An 11,486-nucleotide genomic window follows, 5' to 3' on the forward strand; every position below is an offset into this window, starting at 1 on the left:
CAATTCAAAGGCCGCTCCTTACCGTGTGCAGCTCCCAATGTCTCAAACACGATCTCTTTGGTCAATTAGTCCACTCACCTTTTCCACTTTGTTGATTGAGCCCATTACGTTAAGTTAATACTTTTTTGTAATTTTGGCGAGACTAACCTGGTCTCTTCATCTCAAATGAACTTGGAACTTAAAACATATCTTTGCGTCCACCACTCAGGAAATAATTTCCCCACTTGTATATTCTTTGAATGTCGCTGCTCATTTTATTTTAAGAGTGAGAGCAAACATTCATGTGGAACAAGCAACAGTAAACCCAAACTTTACTACAATTGTTAACAATCTTACAACAACCATATGCTTTTTGGGGGGGGCAACGATTTTCCAAAAGTACGAAAACAAAACAAAACTCATGATGACACATTAACCTCACAACGTTAAATGTTGCGGCCGTATTCATTTTACGTCGGCCTACTCATATTGACCACCGTTGGATACACCGACCAACAAGAGCCTGAAATGTGAACAGCCGAATTGCTCGAGGGCACTTGCTGTGGCTTTCAATAATAAGCTAATTTAATATTTCATTAAACACTTTCCCACCCCCCTCCCCTGTCGAGACCTCAACATCAATCCAGAGACCACATCCCCTAGTCGATCGCTCTGGCGTATATAATTAGATTTTTTTTTTTATCAAGGCATAAATATTACAAAGCGTGTATATTTGGATTTGATATTATCACAAGATATACATTATTTTTCATTGATCTTTATTTAACCGGGACGGACCCTTGAGATTCACGACACGTGTCCAAGGCGACTCTCACAGAGATGGCAGCAGCTCATCAGTTCCACTTGGGTCAGAGAAAATAAAAAAAATCCGCAGACACAACCCATTAATTCACAACACGACAAGAGCAATAATTACACACCATTGCGCACACATTGCGAAAATAAATAGTAAGAAAATTAAACTGAATAAATTACATCAAGATCGCATGAAATAATACAATTTAAACATGTTATGAAAGATATAAAAAAAAAACACATTCTAAAACCATGGTAATATTGAGTGCGTGAACGGAAATAAGCCCACGGTGCATGAGTAGGTACATTTCCAATCTTGTGACAATGCAAATATTTTACCTTTTATTTAAAGACACGATCCAAGCAAGCAGTCTCATATTGGCATCCGCGTGTTTGAGTGCGTATGCCACAATCTCCAAACCGATGTAAATTGGGCATGCAAAGTGTTCCTGTTTGAAGATGTAGCACGATCGCACGCGACTGAGAGCAGCACTTCCAATGTTGATGCGATTGCACTTTCGGGTGAATGTCACGACACACACGTTACTACATGTGGAACTCTCGCAGAGCAGGGCACGCTCCCCACGTGAACAGAATGGCCGCAGATATCAGAAAACGACTTCTCAGTTCCCTGCAAATTACATCTGATCCACTTTCGGACTGCTACACATTTCACACACAGCCAGCTATACAGATGCTCGTCACATGGCAAAATCATTTATTTTATATTTATGGCTGGACAAAAAACCGAATATCCGCCATGTAGTCTATCAAGTGGCGTTAGCGAGCGCATATAAAGGCGGTTGGTGTGCCGAGCGCCACGCCCGGTCACCTTCGTCTCGTTGTGCTGACGTTTCACGCACTGCACCAGGTACTCATTGGGTCGACCGAGGGGGGGGGGGGGCTCAGGAGCAGTTCAGGTATTCATCACCGATGTCGGCTGTGAGCACGAATTGTGTCGCCCAGGGTGCGTATCAGTGCCACCACTCCACACACACGCACACGAGAGACTGCGTGTCAGGGCTATACACGCACACACAGTCAGCCTCTTTATAAAGGTGAACGCACGCGGTCCATGGATTCATCATCACAGCATCGGCATCCGTAGATGACAAATGAGGAGACTGTAACTTTAAAGATGCCACTCATCACTGCTTCTATGTAAATCAAAGCACATGTAATATAAAACAAATTCAATCACGTTAGATTTTCAGATGACAAATATCATAATTGGCAACTCTTCTGGGTGAAGGCTCCCCCATGGCGTGTAGGTCATGTGGCTTTTTTGACCATGCTTCGCCAAGCTGGTCAACGCGGGTTAGCGACGAGGGGTCTTGCCGGGACTGGTCCACATATCACACGCCAGTGATGTTAGCCACGTTTGTTTTCCAAGGCTATCATCAAGTGACGAGTGAAAGTTGTTAGCCGTAGCCGGGAATCGAACCCAGGACACCAGGTTTGCGGTGCAGCGTACGAACCACCGCATCGGATCTCTGCGCAAAAAAAATATGCAAACATTCTGCCATTGAAACCGCCCGACCGAAACATTACTGCCGGAGCGATTAAATTGCGTTGTTTCAAAATCGGCGATTTTAAATTCACCCCCTATTACGCAATCATCCCAAGTCAAGCACCAGACTGATAACGAGCATCACTCCGCTCACCTGCCAAGCGTCACCTCGAGCTGCGTGGGCACAGCAAAGAAGAAGATTTGGTAGACTGTGGAAAGGCAGAGGTTGGGGAGTGGCCTTTGAATAAAGGACTGCTGTTTCAGAGCTGCTGGCATAGCTGCGAACGAGCAATGGCAGGTTCAGTCCGTAGACTTGTCTGTACCCATGAAGCGCCACGTTACGCTAAGAGCGAGCGCACTCCATCGTCACAGCACGGTGTGGGTGTCTTCCACGCACGCGGCACGCGGCAGTGTTGTCAGTCATCTCGTAAGTGCACCGTGAAATCTCGGCGATGCCATCAACAGCGCGAGGAGGGGGGGGAGGGTAAAAGATACAACAACCGTGCCGTTGTTGTGGCGACACTGCAAAGACTCGAGATGTCAAAATCACGATTCGATAAACGGACGAATTGACGAACCGCGCACGTTCGCGGGTTTGTGAATCCAACGCTGCAACTGATATCGGTTCGCAAGACAGAGCATGCAAACGGATTTAGTTTTTTGTACAAAAGTTTTCGTTTCGTGTTTTTTTACATATTTTTTTACACCTAACAAATTTCACTGTGTTATTTACATTTTAGGAAAATGTACCAAAAAAAAAACGTTACGTATATTATAAACATTGCACAACATCGAGCGGGGATACTAATGAAACGGGTTTCTTTTGTTTTAATCAGCTTAATATTTTTCAGACGTTACCGGAGCGAGATTAATCGTGTCGATTCCTGTAAAGATTCATCGTTAAACAGTCACAAAGGTCACACCTCCTCATGAATAATAGCCCAGAGAGAGACGTTGTTTTGAGTGCATTGCAGAGGAGACATATCTGACAACAGATATGCGATTCCAAATACTTCACCGAAAACACACGTTGTATTATTTAAAAACATCAGACTCAAATCCGCCGGATGGGGTAACTCACACGAGGGTATCTGAATGCTCAGGCCATTCAGTTCCCATTAACAAAAAAAACCCCGAATTCGTCGATGAAGAAATCCTCCTGAAGTTGGTGGCTAACAGCAGCAAGGGAAACGCTGCGGTCCTGCAATTGGTAACAGATTCTGATTCCCACGGCGACCCACGGCGACCCACGGCGACCCACGGCGACCCACGATGCAGGTCGGAATTGTACGTTTTGACGGGTTGCCGTTCGGGTTCGGGTCAGGCGACAACGCGATAAAAATGAGCTGACCCGCGCCCGATCGGCAAGCCGTGACAACAGCTGGGTTCTGACGAGCTCCGCTCTGAGGGTAACCGGCGGGTAGCCGGGCAGCGGTGGTAGCTGCGCTGCACGTGGCTGCCTGTAACCCAGCAGCGCCGTGGAAGCAGCACCGAGGGTTGGTGGATCACCGCACAGATGGCGTTGTGAAACTCCCTTCCCGTGGGCGACGAGGTGGTGCCATACCCTGGCTCGCCAGAAGGCGGTGCACAGGAGAAGGCGGTGGAGTAATCGCCATCTGTTTCTATCTGTACGGGGATATAGCGTTGCCCCCTCGCGGGTTTCCTCCCCCAAATATAATAAACAACCCATTAACTTGCTGAAACATCTTAAAATAAAAACCCAAATGTGGCAGCACCCTCCTGATAATGAGTCCTTGGACTCAAGTGTGGCTTTGCTCGATAAGTGGGAATTCTGGGACCTGCTGAAGAGGAATGTAAAGGCCCATACTTGTACTTGAAATAAACTGCAAGACAGAAAGAGGAGCATCGGTGAACAACTGCAAATCACAGACAGCAAACGGACTCTTGGGAACAGAAAATGGGCTTGGGCAGGACGCATCCACGAGAAGGGATGACGACCCATGGACAGGCCTTACGAAGGAACGGCGGCCGCAACGCGTAGGTGAGAACTTGTCCCACGTCGGTCGCCGGGGAGATGGCAGCGTTTAGACCGGTTCGCGTGAAGAAGTGAGATGGACTGTGTTGTTGTATTGTTGTTGTAACGTTCTGACCTGCCCTTACCGGACATCTGTGAAAAAAATTGCTCGTCGGATTTTTCCAGGAAAAATAAATATTCAGATTCTTATCAGAGGGCCAATAGGAATGGTGACAGCGTGATGAAGCCTTCATCCAGCAGTGGATAGACCATGGCTTATAATGATGACGATGATCACGGGGTATGCCTTTCAGAGTGATACAACGACTGTTAGCACAGTCTCACCCACTCATCAATGTGCCTGTGCACACAGCTGCCCGAGGCTTTTGTAAGATCGCCGGACGTTCACCAGCGTTCTTGTTTTTGAGAAGCAATTATTTTATTTAAGCAATGGCTTTCTCTCCAGCACACCCCAGGCACTTCTTGCTCTGTAATTACATTTTTTTCACGTCGATGCAAGACTTGAGCCCTGTGCAAAAGGAGTAGAGAAAAAAGAAAACTGAAATCAATAAAAAAAAAATGTTTTATACGTTTCCTTGCCATTAAAATTCACAGCTTGTTCTGGGCCACGTGTTTCTTTTCCCACAAACGAGACACGCCGTGACATTTCTCACGACCCTCGTCGGCACACAGGGGCCTCTTGTCGCGACATCGCAACAACAGCGGCTCCGCTCGCTTCCGTTCGCACGCTTCCGGTGAATGCCGAGCTCGCGCAATGCGTCGCGAGGACAGATCCGAGCTCGGCTCCGTCGAGCGCCCGCTTCCGACGTCACCGCCGGGCCGACGCGACGGCCTGCGACGACCAACGGCCACTCGCCCGTCTTCTTTCCGCACGGTCAGCGAGCGAGTCGGTCGGTCCGGCTCGCCGCCTCGCACGTATTCGCTCACGACGCCGCGCTCTCGCTCGCGGCCGCGGCGCCGGCTTCCCCCGGCGCTCCCCGCTCGCACGCGGATCGAGCGCAAGCGGCGACGGCGGCGGCGCCGTCCGACCCGTCGCGCGTCGCGCCGGCCGCTCGGCCGCACGGTTTCGCGGCGGCCTCTTTGGCCGGCGACACCGAGACGACAGGCACGGCAAGTCCTCGGGCGTCGCCGTCGCGCGCCGGAGTTCCACCCGCGGAGCCGTCGACGCCGGAGACCCGAGTCCGCTCCGCGGCACCGTCGTCCCCGCCGCCGCCGCCTCCTCCTCCCGCGTCGGCGCTGGGAGCGGCGGGATCGGGGCTGGGGTTGGGGTGAGGAGAGAGGGGGGCGGGGTGCCTGCACCGCGGCTCCTCCGCCAAGTCCGCCAGCACGATCGTTCGCAGCTCGGCGGAGTCGGCCGGCTCCGTCGCCGCGGCGCCGGAGCCGCCGCCGCCGCCGCCGAGCGTCACCGACGTCTTGTCGATGAAGCGCGCCACGTCCTCGCGGCTCACGTACCGCGACGACTCGGGCGCCCTCGCCACCGGCGCCGTCTCGTCGCCCGCCTGGCCGACGTCGTTGCCCCCGCCGCCGCCGCACGGTAGCCGCTGCCGCATGAGGGCCCCGTAGTCGTCGGAGAGGCGGCGCCGTCGGTGGTGGTGGTGGTGGTAGGCCGGGTGGCCGGCGAGCTGCGGGTCGGAGTACGGCGCGAGCAGGTAGCCCCCGCCGGGGCCCAGGTCGCCCGGCTTGACGGCGCCGTGGATGTGGATCACCCCGGAGCCCCCCGTGGGCGCCCAGACCTGGAGGTACGCGGTCTGCGCGCCCTGCCACACGTCGCCCTCGTCGTGGGAGAAGCGGCGAGTCTGCGGCACCTGCGGGGAGAGCGCGGCGGCCCAAGCATCGTCGATGTCAGCATCATCATCGTCGTCATCGTCGACATCACCATCATCGTCAGCAATATCGTCATCGTGGTGACCATCATCGTCGTCACCATCTTCGTCGTCACCATTTTTATCGTCAATATAGTTATCGTCATCACCATCGTCATAGTCGTCGTCATCGTCATCACCATCAACATCTTCGTCGTCACCATCATCGTCATCGTGTTTCATCATTGTAATTGATTTCACGACTGTTGTCATCATCCTCATCATCTTCTACAGTGATTGTTATTGTAATGTCATGGCCATCGTTACTGTTATTGCTCATCGTCATTGTTTCCATTGTCATTGTTACCATATTCGTCATCGTCGTCGTCGTCATCATCATCGATCATCATTTAACATCACTACAACAGTCAGCTCTGCAGGGGATCTTTGTCTGTGTACGTGCATGTGAGGGGAGCGGAGTGCAACGTTTATCATGCTGCGCTACAAACCCGTCAACCAGACTTCAATTTCCACTCACGGTCAACACAAAGTAGCGATTACGTCAATCGGTCCTGGGCCTCCCCTAGGTCGACTCAGCCTCAAATGAGTACCTGGTGCGGTGTGTAGTAAACATCGCCACCAAGGAGATATAGGTGGCCAGGCGGGCGTGGTGCTGGTCACAGTCCCCCTTGTGTGCCGTGCCGGCCTTCATCGGTACTGCTACCCGCTAACAGCAGTCTCTGTTCGAGGCTATACGGTGTTCAGGACAGCTTTGTCTGCCTGCGAGACTCGCACATTAAAAAAGACTGATGGGATATAGTTGTCACTCAAAATGTATTTCTACAGAAGGACACTGCATCTAAGCTGGACCCAAAGAGTGACCAGTGTAGAATAAAGAAGTTGCACCGTAGAAGACAACGTGGTGCTGATGATGCAGACAGTGGTGAGAAGGAAACGGGCACTATTTGGACACGTGTAGGATGGCCAACGGGCAGGACAATGTAACACGTGTTGTTCGGAAAAATGGAGGGAACTGGAAAGAGAGGAAGGCCTCAGAGGGAATGGCTTCACGATGGCATAAAGAGATTGGTGCCAGAAAGATGTGGCCACGACTTGCGCATCATGCCACAAGACAGAGAGGAACATGTGCGGTGGACACCTGCGGGATTTTTGTCCATGGATCGTGACGGTGACGGTGGTTTGCCTGTTGTGTGTGTGCGACTGCCACCTGCAGGTACTGCATGCGGTCTCCCTGCGGCAGCTCGCAGAGGGGGAAGCTGTCGAGGCCGAGGTGGAGCTCGGAGCCCCCCGGCTCTCCGGGCTCCCCGGCGGTGCCGCAGCCATCGGCGCCGCCGCCGCCGCCGCCGCCGTGCGTGAAGCGCTCCACACTGAGCGTCTCGGGCGGGGCCAGCGGGTCGAAGCGCTGCGCCGAGCCGTAGGGGGACGCGTAGGGGCAGCCCGCGGACTTCTCTGCACGCGGCGGTCGCGCGGGGGGGAGAGAGAGAGGTGGGAGAGATAAAAGGGAGAGATAAGAGATACACGCAGATGCGGAGAAGAGTAGGTCTGAACGTCCATCATTGCGCGCTCTTAGGGACGCGCCATTCTGACCGCACGGTCTCTGGAACAGCAACAACAGCATCAACGCTGCTGCGCTACGTCTGCTGCCAATCTGGCTCAGACTCAACAATGGGATGTCGAGCATCTGCTGCCGGTAACCGGGTCAAAAGGTCTCCTGGGCCGGCGAGCGTCGCCACACACGGGCACAGCGGCAGCCACCTCACGGGGCCTCAGAGGCAGCGCCACGACATCCACTTCCGCGGGACGTCCTCTAGCACAACGGCTCGCGTCGCCCTGCGAGAGCCGTGACAAATTCCGCGTCGGCGGAAAACAACGACGATGACAACAACCAAAAAACAATAACAGAATCGGAATTTTTTCTTTTATCCTGGAGAAATCCGATGAGCTGTCAAGCTCTTTCACGCAGATGTCCAGTTGCCAAACCCGCGATCGGCTCCGCACCCTCGTCGCTGGCCAGCAGGGCGAGGCACTTGTCCCAGATGGCGCGGCAGTCGGCCCGGTAGCGCTCGCACAGCCACACCATGGCCGGGAAGAGCATGGTCTGCACCAGCGAGCACCAGAGGCAAGCGATCACCATCCACGGTCGCGCCGCGTCGTGCCGGATGCTCACGAAGCTCACGGCCTTGAGGGACGGGGGTCGGGGGGACAATGGGAGGGTGCGGGGAGAACGACAGAGGCACAAGCAAAATAAAATCACGACGTTTATCGAATTTTGGATTTTCTTCTATTTGTACTGTGCTCAGCGTTTGTGGCCTTCTTTGCGGACATCCGCGGTCATTTCCTGCCATTCAAACGCTGTCGATTGCTGTAGCTATTGGTTGTTATAATTATTGGTTATTGTAACGATTGGCAACAGCAAAAGCAGAGGCAGACGACGCTCTATTCGTTCACGGATTGGTTTGGATAACATTTTTGCTTCGAATGGCTGTGGTGAGAGGACATCTGCCAGCCCGGCCGCATCCGCCAATTTGTGTGACGCCACTCTAACCGCGCCATCTCAACGCAAGTGGTGGTTGTCGTTGTTGTCGTTGTTGTCGTTCATCAGTGAAATACAATAAATAAACAATGCGTTGGAGGGACGCAACTGGAAAACACTGAGGAGTGGTAACAATTGCATTGAAATGGATTTCGTCCGGCAGTTGGATAGCCAGTGGCCGATGACGACACCGATGGCAGAAATCACGATTTCAATTTGCAACGCTCCTCTCCACGGTATCCTCTCACTCTCAGAGAGAAAGATAAAAAACTCAGAGAGAGAGAGAACAGACTCATAGAGAGAGAAGATTGGGCCAACGTTGCATAAACTAGAAAAAAACACATCTTTTATTTTACCAGGTAAGGCTCACTGAGCTATATATATTTAGATCAGAAGCGACCTGGCCACAAATGATAGCTCAACGAAGTGGCTTATCATCGTGTGGAAATTTATAGCAGCCAAACACTCTGAACGCACGTTTCTAAATGTGGTTGGAGAAAGCGAAGGACCCAGAAAAAAAACCACACGACCACGGGGAGAGAGACATGCAAACTCCAAATATACAGGCGTCAGGGTTGAGATCGAACCCACGACCTCCTCCATACTAGGGCAAGCGAAATAACATCTCGCCACTGTGGCGCCTTGCATGCTTACTGGGTAAGCACACGCGGCGTCCTGAGAGAGCCTCCACAGACGAGGCCGCAGCAAAGAAACAAATTATTGGGAGCATCTCCGCTCCGTCGTCGATCCGGGGTCTAAAATTAGTAGCTCCTTCCTCTTTTAATTGAACACCTCTGGTGTAATTTGTGACATTGCTGAGCGGACGGTAGCTTCCGATTAATGAAGCACTTTACACCCAGCGAGCGGCTCGCTGCTCGCATGGCCGTCTCTGCACGGCCCAGTCTATCGCCCGCTGTCGTCGAGAGAGAACGAGAGGAGGCCGCAGACAACCTGGGGAAGGTGGCAGACACGCGGCTCCGCTGGTTCTCTCTCTCTCTATATATATACAGTATAAAAGGCGTTATCGGCCAATGAATGAGCGTTCACAACGACGAAGGGTGCACGCTCGACCGGCAAGGGGAAGGGACGACACGGAGAAGTCCACCGCACCTTGTGACGCTCGAGACGCTCCTCGTGTCAGCTGCGACCACTCGGGAGAGACAAAGGTGGCTGGGATGGAGCGGAGATCAGAGCACTGAGCCGGCACTGTCGAAATGCTGGGTTTAGAAATAATCCAGGTTTCGGCCACCCGCTGCGATTAAATCGGGTTCTCCGGGGCAGTGAGTTGACGGACTCAACCCGGTCACCAATGACCGCACAATTAAAATAATCTCAAGTGTCGGTGATGCACTCGCTCACTATGGCCAGCTCGACCACTGTCCAGAAACACGGCTCTCCTGCAATCGGGGTCGTTTGGAGCAATTCCCATTCGCGACCATTTGGCACCACGTGCAAATCAAGCAGAGTGGCTGGGGAAAAGGCCACAGTCTAGAAAAACGATCAACTATATTTTATTTTACCAGCTAAGGCCCACTGAGCTATACAGTTCTTTACCAGAAGCGACCTGGCTATCACAAATGACAGCTTAACGAAGTGACTCGTCATGACGGTGGAAATGAATAGCAGCCAAATACTGTGGAGGGAAAAGACGGAGGACCCCGGAGAGAAATCCACGCGACCACGGGGGGAGAACATGAACACTCCAAATATACAGCAGCAGGCATCAAGGGCCGGGATCGAACCCCCTGTATACGAGGCAAGGCAGTTAACATCTCGCCACCGTGGCGCCCAGGCTGACAATACACCTTAGCCGGCGTGATTCTCACGGGAGGGGTGGGTCGGGGGATGGCAAGGACGACGTCGCTCACCATGATGGGCATGGCGGCCAGCGCATCGTAGAGCACCACGACGGCCGTCACGAGGTAGGTGATCTGCAGCGACGTCCGCACCGACTCGGAGCCGTCGATGGACGAGCGCCGCTTTCCCTGCGCGTCCTCCACCACGATGGCGGGCACCGTGAACGCGGCGTCCGAGGCGCCCGCGGCGGCGTGGCCGCGCCCGCACCCGGCGCGCACCGTCTGGAAGAAGGCGACGCCGATGCAGGCGACGCTCATCGCCGAGCTGCCCGCAACCAGCAGCAGGAAGCAGACGGCGAAGCCGAGGCCGATCTTGCCCACGATGAAGCGGCAGTCGCGGTGGTAGAAGCGCTCGGCCGTGTCGTGCCACCCGACGGCGGGCAGCGCGCACAGCACGAACGACACCGTCCACACGCCCGCGACGGTCTGCAGCGCCTGCTTGCGCGCGTTGCTCAGCCGGTAGTTGACGGGCCAGCGCACCATCCACATGCGGTGGTAGGAGAGCGACGTGACGGTGAAGCTGGTGGCGAGCGTGAGTGTGTAGAAGGTGGACACGAACACCTTGCACACGCCCTCGTTCCACTCGAAGTCCGACGAGTACTTGCGCATCTGGATGACGGAGTACATGGCGATGGGGACGCCCGCGTTGAGGGCGTGCGTCGCACCCAGCGCGCAGATCAGCATGTCCAGCGGCTTCCACTTGTGCTGCTTGGCCGTCACGCTCAGGATGCCCCACACGTTGGCGAAGAACGCCACGAGGGCGCAGATGAGCCACGACAGCGACTGGTTGTAGGGCGCCCGCGGCTCGTCGGCGCTCATCGTCGGCGCGTGGCTCAGGTCCCTCCACTTGCTCAGGGGCGGCATCGAGCGGGGAGTCCCGGCACGGCCGGGGGCAGCCGCTGCCTCGGGGCGCGAAGGTCGGCCGACGGCGGCGTCCGAAAGACGCTCGAGCGGACGGTGGCGTCCTGAGGTG

At 54.1% G+C, this 11,486-nt stretch overlaps 1 protein-coding gene across 2 annotated transcripts; it reads right to left on the reverse strand.

The window, feature by feature from the left end:
- Positions 1-224: 224 nt before the first annotated feature.
- On the reverse strand, positions 225-11,465 carry LOC144945013 (putative G-protein coupled receptor 153). 2 transcript variants are annotated; one of them, XM_078873174.1, is made up of 5 exons: positions 10,526-11,465; positions 8,123-8,303; positions 7,332-7,573; positions 5,754-6,106; positions 225-4,809 (listed from the first exon to the last, which is right to left on the reverse strand). In XM_078873174.1, the coding sequence occupies exons 1-5, from the start codon at positions 11,375-11,377 to the stop codon at positions 4,686-4,688; spliced, it is 1,752 nt and encodes a 583-aa protein (XP_078729300.1). In that variant the 5' UTR covers positions 11,378-11,465; the 3' UTR covers positions 225-4,685. The 2 variants fall into 2 exon arrangements, with proteins under 2 accessions (XP_078729300.1, XP_078729299.1); XM_078873173.1 differs by lacking the exon at positions 225-4,809 and having other exon boundaries at positions 5,136-6,106.
- Positions 11,466-11,486: the final 21 nt, after the last annotated feature.

This window comes from Lampetra fluviatilis, chromosome 36, assembly GCF_964198595.1.
Source record: "Lampetra fluviatilis chromosome 36, kcLamFluv1.1, whole genome shotgun sequence".
Taxonomy (NCBI): domain Eukaryota; kingdom Metazoa; phylum Chordata; class Hyperoartia; order Petromyzontiformes; family Petromyzontidae; genus Lampetra; species Lampetra fluviatilis.

Bases quoted from the DNA above. Each gene is read 5' to 3' on its own strand.
- LOC144945013 (XM_078873173.1), bottom strand. From the start codon at position 11,377: ATGCCGCCCCTGAGCAAGTGGAGGGACCTGAGCCACGCGCCGACGATG. The intron at 8,304-10,525 runs GTGAGCGACGTC...CCGTCCCTCAAG, and splicing joins TGGCCGCCATGCCCATCATG to GCCGTGAGCTTCGTGAGCAT. The intron at 7,574-8,122 runs GTGCGGAGCCGA...CGCCGCGTGCAG, and splicing joins CCTGCTGGCCAGCGACGAGG to AGAAGTCCGCGGGCTGCCCC.